The 19,699-nt window shown below is 40.7% G+C and overlaps 1 protein-coding gene across 3 annotated transcripts in view; it reads right to left on the reverse strand.

Annotated features, from left to right (window-relative positions):
- CLDN10 (claudin 10) overlaps nucleotides 1-19,699 on the reverse strand; it is an 88,897-nt gene continuing 69,198 nt past the window's right edge. For all 3 annotated transcript variants that reach the window (XM_064493027.1, XM_064493026.1, XM_010980231.3), the window contains 4 exons: nucleotides 14,421-14,582; nucleotides 14,250-14,331; nucleotides 1,078-1,185; nucleotides 1-505 (listed from right to left, as the gene is read on the reverse strand). In XM_064493027.1, coding sequence (XP_064349097.1) covers nucleotides 382-505; nucleotides 1,078-1,185; nucleotides 14,250-14,331; nucleotides 14,421-14,582 — 476 coding nt within the window. In that variant the 3' untranslated portion in view covers nucleotides 1-381. The remainder of the gene's footprint in view (nucleotides 506-1,077; nucleotides 1,186-14,249; nucleotides 14,332-14,420; nucleotides 14,583-19,699) is intronic.

The following is a 19,699-nucleotide window of genomic DNA, read 5'->3' on the forward strand; positions in this document are numbered from 1 at the left end:
TCCGTCTATACCTTCTGTTTAATATATGAAGGAAAAGAAACATAAAAAACAGGGGCAAAGACTGCAAGGTCTGAATGATTAAGAAGATGACATTATGAATACTTTTGGAATCTTTGGTGCTAAATACATTACAGGTTTTTTGGATGTATGAAATATATACAAATTCTGTAAATAGCCTGTTTATTTTTTTAAAGAAAGCCACAACAGAAAACGATTAGTATGTAACTAGGTCAGGACATTTACATCCAAATAATCAACAAATTCTTCAAATTCATATTTGAAAAGTAGTTTGAGTGTTAATTATAGGAGAACCTCGGGATCATTTTGTGAACAGTTCACGTTTGTCACGAGCTCAAGACACAGCTTGTGGCTGTGCTCTTTTCAGACGTAAGCATTTTTATCAAACTGTTTTGAAGGGTTTGTGGTTTTAAAGTCTCCTTCTCTGCCAGGATACTTTGTCCGAGAAGACATGACAGACGTGGCCCCATTGTACGTGTATCCCATTCTGAAAGGCAAAACAGTTTCATAGGGTCTCTTATATGGAGGGCAAACAAAAACGGGAAGAAACCACTTTCCCCCTATTTCTGTCATCGCTAAGTTTGTCTTTCCCTGATTCCTGTTCACTTTCTTCCCTCTTCTCTCTCGCTTCAAGAACTGCATCAATGTCATTTCCGAACAGCTGGTGTGATCAAGAGAATCTGCAGAAGAAATGGCTTATCTGTCCGGTTACTCTTCTTCAAAGCTATTATTTTAAAACTCATCTTCCTGGAACCTAGGAGACCATAGTGACCTTTATCAGTAATTTCTGCCTTTGTGAAAATTACGAGACCAAAGTGAAGAATATGCCCCCAGAGTTAGACCTAATATAATATAATACAATATAATACAATAATATAATATTCAATATAAAATGTGCTATACTTAACTATTATATTTACTATATATTCCTAACCTTTCCCAATTCTAGGTTTCTGAAGTTACTAAGAATCATGTGAACTATCTATAATTTGTCCTACAGGTAACAATTTAGAATACTATTAGACTTTTTAACAGGTCATTTTTGTCTCTTTTCCATACCTGGGTGTTTTGCTGTTGTCAGATATTGAAAAGCAAAATATGACACCACCAATTATGCAGAGTGAGGCTCCTGCCCATCCAATAAACAGAGCAGCTCCTAATTCATACCTGTGAGGAAGTATTGCACAAGTATTAGGGCTTACTTATTTGGGGAGAAAACAGCATTTAACACTACTAGCCAACACTTACTGAATGTGCATAACACATTTTTGCTGTTGGCGCTTGTACAGGTCGTCTGAACACCTCTATCTGTATAATGCTTTAAACATTTTCTCAAAGAGTTTTTATAGCTATCACTTGACTATATCTTCCCCACATTCCGAAAGGAAGATGAAGGGATCCCAGCAAGCAAAGCAGAAGCAGTCAGCAGAAGCTGGGAACTCCTGGCTCAGCCAGCAACTTTCCTCTGGGCTCTGCCGAAGCTCACAAAGCTATCTATTTATTCTGTTGCACGGAGCAAATTATTTAGACAGACTCCAGTTAGAAAAAGGACAGCTGCCTCTGCTTTCATTGCAGTTCAATTCAGTAAACGTTTTTATCAAGCACCCGCTGCATGCAATCACGTGCAAGGTGCTGAAAGGCGGCACAACATGTCACCCCCAACCACACCACTTAGGCATAAGGATTATTTTGAGCTGAAGGCAACTGAGAAGAAGCAGATACAAGAAAAGCTCTCTGTCCTCCCCACTCCATTTGCCTAAAAGCAGGACATGAATTTGCAAAGCTGTCCCCGCTTTCACTCTCTACCAGGAAGGACAGAAGTTTATTCCCGGAGACACTGTCCATCATGATCAGACCACAAATGACACCAGAGAAATCCATGTAACAAACTTCACTGACTCTTATCTTCCGTTGATTCCCTCATTATCTGCCTTCCCATAGTTTTTGCCCCTGGAAGCTCAAAGTCCTTTTTCTTTGTCTTGTCACTTCTCTAACGTTGTTCTTTTTGGGGGGTTAAGATGAGTTCAAGTTCAAATTCTAGCCAGTCCTGTGAGTTACACATCACTGGGCACTCCCTCGTGTATGTGTGATGCACATGCTAATAAACTGTTTTTCTCTTATTAATGTCTTTTTTCAGTCTAATGTATAGGACCCCAACAGAGAACCTAGGAGAGTAGAGAAAAAAAATTTTTTTTCCTCTTCTAAAGTGTCCATGAAAGATCAGTGACAGATACAGCCTCTTTTTGCTTCTTACTACAATCTAGTGGGAGGTGAATAAAAAAACAACTATCGCTTAGTGATATGAAGCACCTTCCAGACGCCAGGCCACAGGACTCTACGGGTGATCAGAACAGATCCAAGAGAGACCGCCCAGCCCTGGAGAGGTCATGCTAGAAAGGTACAAATCACACTACTGAGAATAACAAAGGAAATCACTTACAGCAGAGGGCTGGAGGAAATCCTTTTAAGTGCGTGTGTGTTTATGTATATATGTATGTATGTATATATAATGTTTCAGAGAAACAAACAAGGAATGAGAAAATTCTACTAAAATCTCAGGAGCTGTGTGTTCTCACGTCTGCCTATCCTTTTCCTGAAGGACAGGATTTTTTTTTTTTAAATAAAGAATTGATTCTCAGTCTTTTTTAGCCCACAGACCTCCATCACAAGGCAGAAACTGATGGACACCATTCCCCACCTAACGCCGCTGAAGTCAGAGAGGGATGGATCTGTTTGGATGACACAGACTCCAGAGAGGGGCTGAGGAAGGAAAGGAAGAGGTGAGAGTAAGAAGGGAAAGGATGGGGCCAGCGCAGCCTGTCCCCATGGAACAGGGTGCAGGAGCAGGCCAGGCTTGGGCATCACAGCCACATGCACAGCAGCCGGCGTGAGCGGCCTGGGCCCGTCCTTCACCTCATGCTACGTGCCATGTTGCTATGTGTGAACTCCCCTCCAGGCAGGGGCAGGCTTCCCAGTGTGGTGTGAGTCGCAGCAGTGGTGGTAAGACAGTGTGGCCCTAGCGAGTGGGAAGAGGAAGCAACATTTACACAAGATGAGGGCCTTGTGGTCCACCTGCCCATTTCCAGATCTGGCTGTCAAGATAATTTCACAGCCTCCACCTGCAGTTGGGAAGGGGAGACAGACACGATACACGCTGCCCTGGGATCCCTCCTTTTCTCATGCCTGTGTTGCCTCTCCCGGGAAATCAAGGTGCTAGCTGAAGCACGGAACAGCTGTGAGCTCCTCATCCTGCACTGCAGCACCGATCAGGCTCTGGGGACTGAGAAACTCCTCCAGCTGCTCCCATCAGAGGCACCGGCAGATGCAGAAGTTGGTTGGTGTAAGTGGAGGGAAAACCCCTTCAGTCTGCACCAAAAAAGACAGCTCCAAAAAGCACCGAAGAGAGAAGTGCACCGATGAAAAGAAAAGAGCTGGGTGGATCCAGAGTGTTAAACTGGTTGTTTTATAGATTTCTTCATCACATATCGTGTTACACATCTGAAAAGGATATCCTGGATTTCCACAATCAGCCCTTCTTGTATATTTGAATGAGATTATACAAATAAAATGAGCAGAGGGCCTGCCAAGCTGTAGGTGCCTGTCACTGGACCTCTTAAAAACATCTGCTAGTCCCCTAGTAAGTGAGCATTGAACCCGTCTGCTGCCATCCTTTCACTAAAAGATGAGCATGCTGAAAGTTTCTACTCGGAGGACATTACTATAGGATCACAATTTAATGATACTTCCTACTTCTCTTTATTTTTTCCCCTAGAGTCTAGGCTGTCTTCTCTCCTGAAACTACGCATTAGTATCTGACTCTTAGTGCCCACACCCCTAGAAGAAACAGTTTGAGATTTTTCTTAAAACAGTTAGCTTTCTAAAATAGGATGCTAGTGCTGGGTACCACAGTTAAAAATGTCTCTAATTATTAATTGGAGTCAATTAGAAGTGAAGGTGGTAGAAATCATAAACCATAGCTTGGCACTATGAATTCATTTAAAAAGAGCATATGAATGTGTACAAATCAGAGGATAAATTACCCAGACAGCACAAATGTTGGGAACTATGTCTTTATATTCATTTAAGCAACCTGAAACATTCTGAAGGAATTTAGGAATCATGAGTTTGGCTTATATTAAAAACTGGTTCACTTACTCCTGTTTTTAAATATATTTTTAGATTTTCTTGAGGTGACTAAATATAGACTCTATTCCAAGGAGAATATCATTTCCCTTTGAATTCCTTGTGAATTCTGTCAGAGACAAACGTCTAAGGAACAGCACCAGTTTAGAGTTGAAGTCTTTGAGCAACTCCACGTCTACACCGGTAATTGTTAACTATTTGGATTGAGGGCTTCTGTGGCTTGGTTCTTTCTTTTACAGACTTTTTCTTCTTCATTCTGTTGAAAGACACGTATAGCAGTGACTTGAATTCACACCCGTCAGCGTGCGTGATCTGGCAGGAAGGACTTGTCTTATTGAAAGACAGGACTGAGAGTGAACCGTGGAATATCCACTCCAGTTTGCTCTGGACTACGCCTCCTTTGACACTCATCGGGAAACTGTCTCTGCCTTTCTTCATTTTTGGTAACGCTAAGCAGCTGACTTCAATATCTCAGATTATTATCCAGATTTCAAATGATCCATTACAGGTCCTTCTTTGGTTAACAATATCCTCCTGGCCCTAGACCAGAGCCTTTCCCACTCAGAGCGAGGCCTTTTTATTATGCTGTTACAATCGCCAAAGCTTCTTCACTGTTCTGAAAGGCTATAAATCTGCTTGGCACCAGACAGATCCACGACCGTCAGGCTGAGGACAGAACTTCATTTTACAGATCGGAACACTGTTTCTGCAACATCTCTCAGACATTCTGCTTAAGGGCTAGGACTCAACAAAAGCTGCCTCATGACCTTAATTCATGTAATTTATGTGAATACAGTAAACAAGTCAATAGGGAAAATGTTCACTTCTATACAGAGAGAGTAGAACACAGATTAATCACTTAAGATTTCTGCCCCCCCCCAAAAAAACCCATAAAGGTCTAAGGCATTAAAATGGACTCTGAAACACTGGATGAAGTTACTCTCATCCACCTGCTGTACCTGGGGCTCCTGGCCACTGCTCACGGCTTTCTTTCCTGTTGAGAAAGCCGGGGCAGAACCACACTTGGCGGCCTTAACTGTGATGCACTTCACTCTTCACCTTGTACCTCAGCCTTGTGACCTGCACAGTAATGCTGAGGGAATGGACTGAGGAACACCCCTCATTTTCACCTCCTATTTTTGTCTTTCTTGCACCCAAACCCCTGTGGATGACTTGATGTGCCCTCCACGGGGAACAGGTGTAGTTCCCTGGTCACCACCACAGAAATGACAGGCCAGGCATTGTGCTACTCGTGTTTTGGGGCAGATGAGGGCACAGCTCTGTTCTCAAGGATCTCACAGTCTAGCAGGGATGGTCAGATATTAAGCAAATAATTCGAGTGTGATGAAACATAACAATAGAAGCAGAAGAGCATGTTTTTGCAAAGTAAACATGACCTGTTCTCCCAAATCCATATAGACATGGTTTAAGTAAAAGTCCACCATAACAACAGCTATGAGTACTGCCAGGATTTTGTTTTGTGTGCTGGGTCTTGTGGTTTTTTGGGGGTTTTTTTTTGCATATTTTATCATATTTGATCTTCATTACAAACCTGAGAGATAGGTCTTACTACCGTCATTTTACAAATGAGAAAACTGAAGCTGAGGGAGATTAAAATGATTGCCCCATATCTCAGCTAACAGAACCGAGACTTAAAACCCGAATCTGTGACTCCAAACCCTGAGCTTTTAACCGCCACTCTTTCTTCCTTTTATGTAAACTTTAGCTAAGTAAAATATGGTATCAATATGAAAAAACACAATCAGTGCATCATGGGGTTTTTTTCTTTGTTTTTTTTGTGCAGTTTGTGTGTGTGTGTGTGCGTGTATTTTCGGCGGGGAGAGGTAATTAGGTTTATTTATTCCTTCACTTATTTAAAAAAATTTTTTTTAATGGACACCGTGTTTTCAGTTGTCATTTCAGAAAGATACGGGTTTTCTCTCTCCCTGGCTCATTACCTTCTCACTGGCTCTACAGTATGGAATTTTTTCCGAATTCCCTCAGGCTGTCTTTTCACCCAGCACAAAAAGAGGTGAGTGTTGTCATTGCTGGGCTTGAAAAAAAGAAAGTGCAGCTTCTCCCAAAACAAGACAAAAACCGTTTAACGAATGAAAATAACCTCATCCTTTTAAGGTCCCCAGAGAACAGTGAGTGACCTTGCTGAAGGTCCCAGGGCGAGAAGCCAGGTCTTTTGACATCTAGGATCATCTTTTTTTCAGACATATTTGCCTACTTCTCATTCGAATCAAGGGTGGTAGCAGCCAAAACATTTCAGTTACCTTAAAACAACTAAATGGGTTTTTTTAAATTTAAAGTTTAGTAAGTGTACCCATATATAATCAGTGTTAAGTTTAAAAGTGAATGCTATTGGTATGCCATTCTTTTAAAGATTACCGTCTCAAAGAAACTTTCCTCAACTCATAGGCTTATATAATCCAAGGTCTGTATAACTGCATGAATGAATTTTACGGAAATAAGCCTTCTACAGGTACTAGCTACAAACACACATTTCCCCCAAATGCTCCACATTCTTTTGGGGTCCCAGGTACCAGAAGCAGGGTGTTCAGTGCCCGTGTCCTCCCCGAGGCTGTTGCAGTCTCGTCTCCCTTATACAATTCACATTAGTTAACAGTTCTCTCAACAGCCTGGAAGATGCCACAAGATTTCCTACCCAAGGCTTCTCAAGGCACTACAAACTAGTGGCAGATGCCTCCTGAAAGGTGGCTAGAGTAGAATGGGATAATTTAAATAATAAGCATGTAACTTGCATATGGAACCTTCATGGAGAATTCTCACATCTAGGAAATGCAAAAGAATGACTGATTTTTTGTGTGTGTGTCAATTCTAAATTGCTTTTCAGTGTTCATAACAGACATGCATGCATTATCTTTTCATGTGTTATGAGTTTATCATTAGGGTAGTTCAGAATACTCCAGACGGGTTGTGTTAGTAACAGGTAACACTTACTAATCACTACCATGTGCTGCTGTGAGGGGTGCTGTATCTATGTTGTTTCCTTTAATTTTCCCAAAATTCAGAAGCAGGGGGGTGCTATTCCTGTTATCCAGACGAAGCAACTGCGTCTTCCCTAAGCTCACAGAGAAGCAAGAGCCAGGAGCTGAGCAGAGACCTAACTCGAAAAACTGCCTCTTAACCTCTCTGCCTCCCTCCCTCGTGTGTAAAGTGTGCAGTGGATACCTTTATAGGAGTTCTAATTCTTGACAGCTGTTCAAGGAAATTTTAAAAGCCATCCATGGTACAACTTAATATAGTATTGGCCAAAGTAAATTGTAATTTAAAAGGAATATCTCATGCCGCCACAATTCCACAGTTCAACTCAAAAACAAATCTGTTATTGACCAACATCCATGCTATTGATCTCAATTCATGTGGATAACTGGGGGTTTACTGGGCTTGATTTTAAGTGAGAAATCATGTGCTGAGTCACAACACTCAAGGTAGACCCAATAACATGTTTTCACGCAAACTTTGATGTCTGAATACACTGACACTGCAGAGAGGGCTGTGCTCTGACACAGGAAATTCCTAAAACAACCAGTGCTCTCCTGTGACACGTGAGGGAGTGACTGGCAAAAGTCTGTGTCTGTGGAGGTGGGTGTGCACATCTGTTTGTGTTGAGGGGAAAATATACAGGTGCACTTGCAGCAGAACTGAATGGGTCAATTAAAAGCATATCCTACATCATCTTCAGAATCCTCCGCAGACCACCTGAAAACACTTCAGAATCGAACCTGGTGTTGGCAAGCTGTGCGCAGGGTGCGTTCTCATGAGAAGGGTCTCAGGAATATCTCTCCATTTGCCAGTTTCAGACTATCATGTATCTCTAACTCAGTGCTGCGATGGAGATGACCAGAAATGAAGATTAGGAATCACACGAGTGTTTCTTTTAAATGGGTTCACGTGCCAGGTCTCTTACAAACCTGCCTTCCACTTGTGAGCCAAGAGTCTTAACGACAGTTACCCTTTCCACTAGGTCTCCAACATTTCAATACACGTTTCTCTGTGACCACCCTTAATATGTCATATAAGGTAATACACTACTACATTAATAACCTCTGCTTAAGGGTCAGCACCCTTAAAAACAACAGCTAACATCTACTGAACGCTGACTACATGCTAGGAACCATTCTAAACAGCTGAAAAGTACTATCTCATTTAATCCTCACAACCTCATAGTCCCTATTATTCCCATTTTACAGGTGAGGAACACAGGACACAGAAAGGACAAGTAATTTCTTCGAGGTGATACAACGAATAAGTGGCAGAACTGGGGCTTCCTCCCTGGCAGCCTGGATCCAGGGTCCTCAGAGTTAAACAGTGTGTACGCTGCCTCTCCTCCCCATTCCTTTAACCCAATGCCCACAAGCACGCTCAGTCTTTCCACTCCAGGAGAGATGCAGACAGACAGACAGACAATCATGCACCACTACTGACCGATCATCCTTGCTGTAAATGTCACGGAGTACAGTTAGATTGCAAAACCAGTAGGACAGTCTCTGCTTTGAGATGCTCCTGGTCTGGCTTGGACGGTGGACCGATAAGCAAGTGCTACTGCCTAGTGGGGCCACAACAGAAGCAAGGGGGCCAAAGGGAGCACCCGGGAGTGCTCCCCACCCAGAACGGGAGTCCTGCAGGGCTTCACCAGGATGTGAAAAGGAGAGGGACGGGGGTGGGGGTGGTAAAAGCTGCGTCACCAGAAGGCACAGCAAACTGGAAGGAACGGTGACTTCATATACTGGTCAGTGAAAACAAAACACAGTTGCCAAACACTTGGTTTCCAAGTACATTTTTAAGTCATGCTGGCATAACAAAAGCATCAGAGCACTTCTGGTGATCTGAAGCGGCCAGTGCTACCACAGAAATCACGGAATAACACCTTCTTAATATTTAACAGTCGAATTCTGTTTTGTTTTTAACACTTAGCACTTCTGTGGAATCCCTTATCCGAGAATCTCTGAGCTGTTTACCACTTAATTCATTCTCCAAATAACCTCATGATTGGAGTAAGCTTAAGTAAACAAAACATCTATAATTCATTAAATTATAGTAAGGACAGAAGACAGAAGTTAAAAATCTTGGCAAGGTCACCTAGTGAGATCGATAATCCTTTCACCGTCACCCAGGAAAATGTGTGTCATCTAGAAACGTACTTCTTGAATTGTCTATTGTGCATTTTACTTGATAGATAACAAGAATGAGAAAATTTACCAGGAGGAAGACAGCTGTTTATTTCTAACTACTAAATAACCACAATGGTGAAAAGATTTTTCACCTAAGTAAATTTAAACTAAATTAAATTAAATCCTAAAGTAGAAATTAAATCTATGCCAGGAATGAAGAGGGCCAGTGATAAATAACTCCATGGTTTTACAAACTCTGAAAATAAAAGGGCTGGAGAATAAGACCCAACATGAATATATGAGCCAAAACATCAACAATAAATTTCACGGACTAGAAGAGAAGGCACCTAAGATGACAATGCCCTGTTTCCTCAAGTGAGGAAATCGCCTCAGTGCTCCAACTTTGCATGATGTGAAAAGAAGTCTCTTTATGCTAATCAGTTCTTCCCTGGAACAGTTTATTTAAGGAAAAACAAAGCAAGACACTCAGGAAGTTAATGGTTTGGACAACAAAGCCGCGGTGGGAATAATGTAATTATATTTCAACACCGTGATAGGGTGCTTGTGACCGTAAGCTTGCAAGAAGATAGATTTCTTTTTTAAATTTGGTGGGTTTTGCTCTAATAAAGACGGGGAAGTTGGTTTGAAACAGCCCAAAGGGAAGAGTTGAGAAATAGCTTTCAAGGCTTTGCAAGAGCCCACCCCAGAGCCATAAAACATCATCACAACTTGAATGAAGGCGAGGAAGCAAAACAAGAGGGAAAAAAATGGGGAAACAGCAGAACACAACCACAGTCAGCTGAAACTGTTCAAAGACTGTGATTCTGTCAAATGATTGTAGGCAGGAAGAAACATCTTCCCAGATAAGTTGAGGGAAAGGAGGGGTTTCGGACACAAAGCCTGATGCTGTGTGCAGTGCTACTGCCACGATCTTTATTTCCTCATCAATAAAGCGCCTGTTGAGTTCCCTGCACATAGTAGGAATGTGGTGGGAACTTTGTTGATGAGCTTATTTGTGTATTTCTAACTTAGGCAACCAAAGTGGGCCTTACATAGGGATGTTCTGGAAATCCACAAATAAGATCAATTAACATAGCAGAGAATTATTAAGGAAAGCAACAGCCACAAAACCAGGTTTTGTGGCCTGTTTTCCAGTGCATTTTAGAGCAAGTATTTGCTCACCGGAAATTTAAACTAGGGCACATGGCAAGCAGCTGTTCCTCACTGCCCTTCCCAAGGGCCAAACACATGCATGCCGGTGGCTGGCGCAGTCAGGACATCTAGGGCTGGAGGGAGAGGTGTTGCTTGGTGGTGGAATCACTTTAGGAAGATGAAAGCGCAATAAGGATGGGAAGAGGAGAGTGAGCCCGCCTTCTCTGTCCATCCTCTCCGAGGCTTCCTCAGTCTGCTGAGATAACAGAAGGCTTTTTTTTTTTTTGCTAATCCTGGAAGGGCTAGTTCTATGGATAAGGATTTCAATTACCAGGCACCATGCTAGGCAAGTAAGAGATGAAATAGATGTTTCCTGACCTCAAGGAATTCTCATGCAGATCAATAAAGACATCAAGAAAGTAGTCAAGACCTCCCTAGAGTGGTACCCTTATCCCAGCTCCTCTAGGGCAGGTCCTGCCTTCAGCAGTGATTCTCCAACATATCCCTCTCTGAGTGCAGTACAAACTACATCACAGGTGCCAACTACTAAATTCTAGCAAATGCCAGCTAAGGAAATGCACTGCCCTCACATTTGCCAAAATCAAAATCTCACTTCAAAAATGATGATGATATTTTAAGACCTATGGAAGCAGTTTATTTTGTGTTGACACCCAACTTGCAGCTTATTAATCTTCCTAATTTTCATCTCCTTCTCCTCTAGGTGTTGATAAAGGGAAAACAGATGACATCAAGTTAGCTGACTGGTTGGTTTTTACAGAAGTGAGTTTTATTTAAGTAAAGTCTGTGAATTCCTGTAGGTGTCCCATGTCATCTTCATGCCACCTTTCTCCCACAGCGGGTAATCAGCATCTGATCGTATGTACAATTCTCAACAGGCGCTGATGATTCCTTGATCCAGCTGGATTTTACATAAGTTACGGAGGGCCCTTCCTGTGCAAGACCCTGCCAGGATGCAGATGTGAGTGGGCTCAAGGAGCTAACAGGTTCTCCATACATGGGGCTTTTTTTTTTTTTTTTTTCTTTTCTTTTCTCTTTACTTTCTTTTTGAGAGGGTGGGGGTAATTAGGTTTTTTTTTAAAAATTTAATGGCAGTACTGGGGATTGAACCCAGGACCTCATGCATGCTAAGCACAAACTCTACCACTGGGCTATACCCTCCCCCCAACTCTTTTTTTTTTTTTGATAGTCTATATTTTTTTGGTGTGAAGGGCCTGTAATTTGTAAATATTACCAATCTGTAAGCTGTGGTGTTTTTCACAACCCCTTGCCCCTGCGTTTTTAACGACATTTGGTAAATCGGCAAACTGTAGGTGTTATATTTTTAAGTCACTGCAGAAAAGAGCTAATACAAACACCCATAAAGGTAAGCCACATCTGAACTGCTACACACAAATTAAAAAGCAATCTTAATAACAGCTAACACTATTTAGTAGTAGCTAATACAGGGGTTTTGTTCTTTTCTAATCAGTTCTAAGGGTATATATACACACTCTCTTAACTCACACAGCAATTCTATGGTTAACCTGATTTTTCAGACGAGAATACAGACAGAAAGAGAGTAGGCATAGACACAAACGGGGCTGCTGGAGGCTCACAGCGGGGATGGGATAGTTCGACATAGCTCCAAGAATGCAGGAAAAAGGAAAACCTCTCAGAGTCCATAATTACTGAACTGACTTTAACCAAAATCTAAAAGAATAAGAAATTCCAATGGTACTAAACTGGAGTTAGGTGACTGAGCATATAGCAAGCACAAAAAGAAATCACAAAAGGGGCAGGTTTAAGTTACCGTGCACACAGGAATTGGCCCCAGCCTTGTGAGGAAAAAAAATGATTTTTAAGACTCTGACAAAGACATCATTAATAATGGTCAGGAAAATAAAAACAGTGATGCAGACAAGACAGTCTAGAAAAGTTAGCAATATCTTTAATAAAATAAACCATGAGAAATAGGACTTTGTGGTATATTTATGATACCAAACCCTGAAATAAATAAAAATGTAGCATTTAAATAGCGCTGAAATATTTCTAATCTTCAATAGAACAGTTTTCATCCCCATGTTTGGTGTCATGCACATCTGTGCAAATCTCATTATCAAAAGTTAGGAGAAAGTTTATAAATCAGAACATATTTTTCTAACACAGGCAGGGGAGTAAACGTTATACTGGGGTCTGAAGCAGTCATTTTTGTTTTCCATTTAATAAAATTTCAAAATAAACACTAATGTACAAAAGTAACTTCCTTGATGAAAAATATACATGGCATACGGTCACAAAAAATTACCAAATAGTGTAATATTATACATCATGTATTTTAGAGTAAATGTTCAAGAGTTTGGCTGCCTGGCTTAAATCACAGCTCAATCAGCCTATGAGTTTAGTCCAAGTTACCTCGCACACATTACTTGAATTCTTTCCCAATTTAAAAAAGGGAGTCCCAAGAGAACCTACTTCATAAGACTGTTGTAAGAGTAAACTAAAATAAAGTAAAATAATATTTGCAATGCTTTACTTGGTACGTAGTAGGGGCTCAACATGTGTTAGCTGTTATTTTCATCATAATTTCATCATTTAATTTACTATTAATGCATAAATTATACTAAAGATAGATAGTACGAGAAAAATCATCTTCTAAAGACCCCTAAATCCACCAGAAAAAATAAATGGACACCCCACCAGCCATTTCAGTAATTACTCTTTTTAAATTCTGTAACATTGGATCTGAAGACTGAAAGAGAATCCCAGCCCTGCTGATCGCAGTACACGAGCACACACATGCGGCTTCCTACAGAGGTCTGTGGGAATACTCTCACGGGAGACAAAATACCTGATCTATTATTATTCCTAATTTGGTATCCCTTGGATTTTTCCAATGCAAAGAAATAAGCCTAGGGAAACTATAAAAAGCAATAGCCCATGGTTAAAAACCAACAACAAACAAACTGGTCTATAAGTGCCAAAGCATTCACCCACAGCTGAGACCGGTCACATCTGGGTGTCTGCGCCACTCTTAGAGCATTTTTTAAAGATCCTGCATCACAGACAATTTCTTAACAAAGGTTTATTTGGTGGGACTTGGTAAGGCCGTGGTTAACAGGACAAACATAAAAGGCTAATTAAAAATGAAAATAATATTTGTAATAACATATAATGGAAAAGAATCTGAAAAGAAAAAATACATACATGTATATGTATAACTGAATCACTTTGCTGTACACCTGAAACACAACATTGTAAACAGACTATACTTCAATAAAAATGTTTTTAAATGAAAATAATATTTCCTTTGATATCATTGAAATGTTTCTAATTTTCAGGATCACAGTCTCAGCTTTAATCTCAATGTGTGAGATGGAAACTGGCCCAAAGACCAGCACCTGGTAAGTATCATTTTGGATGGTCAACAATCAAGGCAAACTCTAATTTTGCTGCTGTCTCACTGTATCATTCTTTCCTCCCCATCGTATACCTCTCTTCCACTTTTCCTCCACTTGACTTCAATTTTATGATGTACAGCAGGTGACATTTAAAGTTCTAAATCCTATGCCTTGAGCTATTTAGAGACAAGACACTTTGTAAGACTAAAGCAGTGATTCAATGCATCGTTTGCCAATAGAGCAAATAAAATGTTTATTCTTGAATGATGTCATCAAACACCACTTATCAGTATGTCTCACTTTCATAACCAATGGAGGAAATTTATGTATCTTAATTCGGAAGGTGACTTTATGTACATTTCCTGTGAGCCACAAACATACAAAGAAGTGTACTTACTTTTGCTCCACAAAGAAAGGATCAAAGAATTCTGTTGTGATTTTGTTTGCATACAGCGAACACCCGGTCATTGAGCATAGCCCTAAAAAAGCATCAGAGGGAAAATACTAGGGTTAGTAGCGTTCCATTAATATCGTGAAGCACCTTGTTTGGAAGAAAGTTGCTATTTACCTGACAGTATGAATACAATCCCAGCCAAACAAGCAATTTTAGCTTTGGCTTTATCTGAGCCTCCGACTTTGGTACATTTCATTCCAAACAGGGCAAATATGGAACCAAAAAAGCCCAGGCTGACAGCGGCAATCATAAGTCCTCTACATGCCTGGATATAACCTGCAATTAGAGTAGGTCATTTACATTAACATACGTGTGGTTGTCCAGGGAGAAACCCTCATTTAATGTCATTCCTCTGAATGATTGTTGTTTTCCAAAAAAAATAACCATAATGGTTAAAACACATGGTAAGACAAGCAGGGAAGGGAAGCAAGGTAATCTATATGGACTGCCTGTTTTATGTCACACATTTTTCAGTTTGGCATATGCATGATGCTCAAGACATATATATCTCTGAGTGTTATTGTTCCCATGTTTGCAGATGAGGAAACTGAGGCACACAAAGGTTATATAATATACCAGAGATGAGTTAGTGAGAGGCAGAAATGGATTCCATCCAGGTCTGACTATAAAATTCATGCCACACTGCCTCTCACCGTGAGAAACCTCAGCTGGCACTATCTCAACCCTCTTACTCATTGGCACATCAGACTTTTTAAAAAGATGTTTTAACGGTTTTGCATTGTATACTTTATAACTGGGCAGCAAGAGCTCCAAAGAGTCAAATCTTCTCATATTAGTGAAAGATTAATAAATGAGACCAGCTGGAATATCACCATGAACCATGAGGAGTCTAAATCAAGATGTAGTTCAACAACTTCTTAAAAATTTTTCAGGGCACATATAAAATTGGGTTTAAATAAGCATTGGTTGGTTACTTGAAGAATATTTTATAATTCTGAAATTAACTGTTTGTATATAAATGGGTGCTTTCAAAGTATCCTAAAAACTTGTTCTGTTGGTTTGTTTGATCATTCCTCCTAAACCATTCATTGTCTTAGTCACATATTTTTATTTGCACAGCCAGTGTGATGGTAAACTTCAGCCTGGCTTTTGTCCAAACACTATCAAATTTTAAATTAATGGGATTCAAACTGATGTATTTTTACCACATGTCATTTTCATTTCAGCCTGAAACAGTGCCATATTTCAATTTGAAATAGTGATGGCACACACTAGGCGTAAGTAAATATTTGTTAAGCAAATGAACATATATACATATGAGGTTTACATCTGGAATCAAACTTTTTAATTTGAAAAAACTAACAAGTGCCAAGATACACCAAATCATTTATGATTGTGTTCAGGCAAAGCCTATGATAAATAATAATTCTAGGGCTACAATAATCATAAGTTCAGGGAATAATGCTGGAAGGTGGCTTCCGACCCACGTTTCTTTGGGAAAGAATAAAAATTCAAGTTGTAATCCTATTTCTAGGATCCATCTTTAAGGTATACAGAGGATGCTCTAATTAACTGAACAAATTTTGGCCCCTGCAAATACAGAAAGCAATGACGAAGATCTTCTATAGTGTGAACTGTTTTCAGACAGAAAACAATTTCACTGATGGCGAGGCTATCAAAAACAGCAAAAGAAACATTTTTAGGAAAACAGGATAACGGAGGCTTATTTTGGTAGCAATAATAGTGCTGCAGGGCCATCTGTGTCTCTGCTGCCAAATACTGACCCAGCTGTATTTTATACGCCAACCCTCGAGTCCCCCAGCCAGACCCCAGTGGGCAGGAGCAGCACAGGAGGAGGAAGCCCATTAGCTCCTTGCACGATTAAAGAGAGTCCTCCCAGGAAAACCACAACTGGCTCATCAATGACCAGCAGAGCTACTGGGACAGTGGTGTGGTTTCGTAATTTTTTGAGATTTATTTTAATCTATGGTTTTGAGGTATTTTAGCTAACTCTGACTGCAAACCTAAACAGACAATAAAGTGTATATGATGTAACCTTTATTACATATATGTTAAAAAAAAAACCCAAACTATCCTAGAAAACTTTATCATGCACCCTAATTTGCATTTACTTTAATAATCTTATAGGCTTTATGTACAGAAAACACGAGCCTTGCAGAAGGTTGTCTACAATCTGATCACTCAGAACTCGGAATGCATTTTCCCAGACAGTAGGTACACGGTGGTTAGAATTCCAGGCTGATGCATTCAACCTTTAATATGACTGGGAAGATAACAGTAGACTTGAAACTTTAACCTCTACTCATACTATTTTTTTCTGAGATTCTCACTCAGTTCTCCCATCTAAGCCCTAGTACCTGCAGCAGGACTGGCTCTGCCCTCTCGATGCAAGAGGAGAAACAGAAAGAGCAGGTTCTTATGAGGCCAGGTCCTTCCTCAGAAGCCACCAGAACCCTGATGTGGGGAGAAGGTTCCTCTCTCTGGCATGAGAACAGTAGCAATAACTTGCTAACGCACACGCACAAAAGAAGGCACTTCACCAGCACAATCACTGGCTAGATTTTCTGAAACCAGGAGCAAAGATCAGGGTTCGGGGTTCCTGGGGATAAACTCCACTGCCAGCCATAAATGGAATCAACTTATCGGGAAGCCTGAGGTCTTTAAATTAGGGGTTACCAGTCCTTACAATACCCACAAACTCAGGCCATAGGTAACTTCTAACAAACCCTCTCGGAGTTTATCTTCTGCAAGGCAGACCTCAACAACCTTGCTTTTTAACAGTTCCAGAGGTCAAAACTTCTAAGTAACACCCTCAAATGAAGTGGTGATAAAAACCTAGTCAAGGAGGCCATTATTTTTGACAGGCCTAATTTACTGACACCGTTAATAGCTAATTAACACATTAAAGTGCTGAGGCATGAACATATTTGCTCCGAAGTTCTCTGAAGTATAATTTATAGTTTCTTCCCTCGGAAGAAAGGGCAAACATTTCCACTAACAAAAATAGATGGCATACACTAAAAACAACCTGGCTGAAAATGCTTCTCAGCTGCAGTTCAAGTGGTGCTTTGAAAGGAATATGGGTGAGCAATAAACAGAAATCACCAGCTCACTCAACCGTGAGTTTTTCAATTAGTAAAATACTGAGTCTTTAAGTTAATGAATTCTGTTGGAGGAAACCTCCAAGGTGTCCCTTAAAGGTTAAGTGTTTTCCAAGTGTACCTTATTTTGCATTTCCAACTAGCAAAAAATGAAAATATCCACTTGGTGGAGACAGCTCCCTAGGAGCACGTGTGCTAGCTGCAGCGGGAAGGAAGGAAAGAGAATGCGCTTTTCTCATGCTAGTAGCTTTGTGCACTTTTTGCAGATCCTCTGAGGGAAGCATGAACTCTGAATTTCAGCTCTGGTTCTTCCATATCCCTGCTGCGTGTCCTGGATCACATGACCTAATCTCTCCAAGCCTGTTTCTCAACTGTAAAACAGGGATAATAGCACTTGCCTCACAGGAGGAGTAATATGGACTAAGTGTCCAGTGAGTGGTAAGAAACACATCAAAGCTTCCTTTTCCTAACACTAAGATTGATTCTAAGCAGAAATAAGAGTTGGAATCTTAACAAGGCATAACATTAAGTCTACACAGTTAGCTCTTTCCTGAGAGGGAAAACTGGGGTAACAATGATACCCTCTGATGGTGAGGAGTCAGAGCTTTGACCTTATATAGGAAATACAGAATAATGACTCCATCTTCTGTGTCTAAGAGGCATGTTCTTCCACCTAAGTCTAGACAAAAGAGAGCCATGAGCCTTCTCTCTCCCTTCTTGGATTTTTCTGCCTGTTTTAAGGGGAGGCCTGGCTTGCTCAGGCCTGTGGCCACCAAGCCTCTGGTAACATAGCTTTCTCCCGCCACATCAAACGCAGCATCAGAAGTCCACATTCAGTGTGCTGTCGACAAGACCTGCCTCAGGACCAGCATCCAGCAGATGCAGCTGCCCGGAAAATTAAAGGCAGGGTGCGAACAAGCAAAGGTGCCTGCTCTTGGAAGTACCACTGGCAAGCAGGGGAATCGACTTCTGTCTATGTGAAAATGTAGCTGTGTGGTTGAACACTCCCCTGGCAAAATATTACTCTGGGAGATGCTGAAAAGTGTTTATCCCTTTGGGGTAGGCAATGCCTTCCTAAGCCACAAAAGGCAGAGCCAGCAGAAAGAGACTAATAAATTCGATTACAGTACACATTTCAATGTTTTGTATCAGAAAAGACATCAAACATTTAAAGGAGAAGCAATGGCCGAGATTGCAACATATATAATGATTGACATCCAGAATTTTAAAAAAAAATCATTTAAAGCAAGAGGAAACAACAGAACCATGGGAATAAGCTATGGACAGGAAAAGTACACACAAAAAAATTAATGGTCAATAAGTACATAAGATGGTCAAAATCACAGTCATTAGGGAAATGCCAATTAAAATGATAACAAGATGTCAGCCATTATACTGGATGAAAAACTTTGTGGTGAGAATGTGGAGAAACAGGACTTCTCATATGTTGGTGCGATGTAATTTGGCAGTATAAACTGAACAATAAAATGATTATTCTACTGCTCTGACAATACTATTTCTCAGTCTCTACACTGTAGAAATATACATATGCATAAAGAGGCAAATAGAAAGATTTTCAGTAAAGTACTAAACAATAAAAAGATAGAAAGGGTCCAATGTCCAACATGAGTAAGTGGTTAAATAAACCAGTCTGTCTAGTCTTACGATACTATGCAGTCATTAAAAAGAGTTACTTCTATATGCACTGACTTGGAAAGATAAGTTATTAATCTGAAAACAACGCAGAACAATAGGTGATGTCATTTACGTTTTTTAAAGTCATTTTCAGGACACATGAGCACACATGGAAGGCCAGTTTGTGAGCTGGGTTGCAATATAAACATCACTCCTCTTCTCTTGGCTCCCTCTAAAGCTGGAGAGTTGCCGGCTATGCCCTCCTTCCTCCTCACTACTGCACCTGCCCCCACATCTTGAGACCAGGATGTCCATTCTCACCGCAGACGCTGCAGGTGAGAGCGTCACTATTCTGCACCCAATTATCTTCATGGAGAAGATTTATTTTTCTCAATCCTCTCACTTGTCCCCCAACAAGAGAAGGAAGTGTACCTATCCGGCAGGCTGTGTCAGTAACAACACAGTTACAACAGAAGAATCTGTTCAGGACAGTAACTGTCAATCCCATATTCCTGAATGTAAACTACAGAAACAAAAGCGTGCCTGTTCAACATCTACCTGGATGTGTGTTCGGCAGCACAGGGGAAAATCAACGGTAATTCTAGGGAATCCACAGTGTCCTGGCTACTTGCTTTACACAAGAGGACGCAGACCTGGGTGTCACCCATCTAAAAC

Source organism: Camelus dromedarius, chromosome 13, assembly GCF_036321535.1.
Source record: "Camelus dromedarius isolate mCamDro1 chromosome 13, mCamDro1.pat, whole genome shotgun sequence".
Taxonomy (NCBI): Eukaryota; Metazoa; Chordata; class Mammalia; order Artiodactyla; family Camelidae; genus Camelus; species Camelus dromedarius.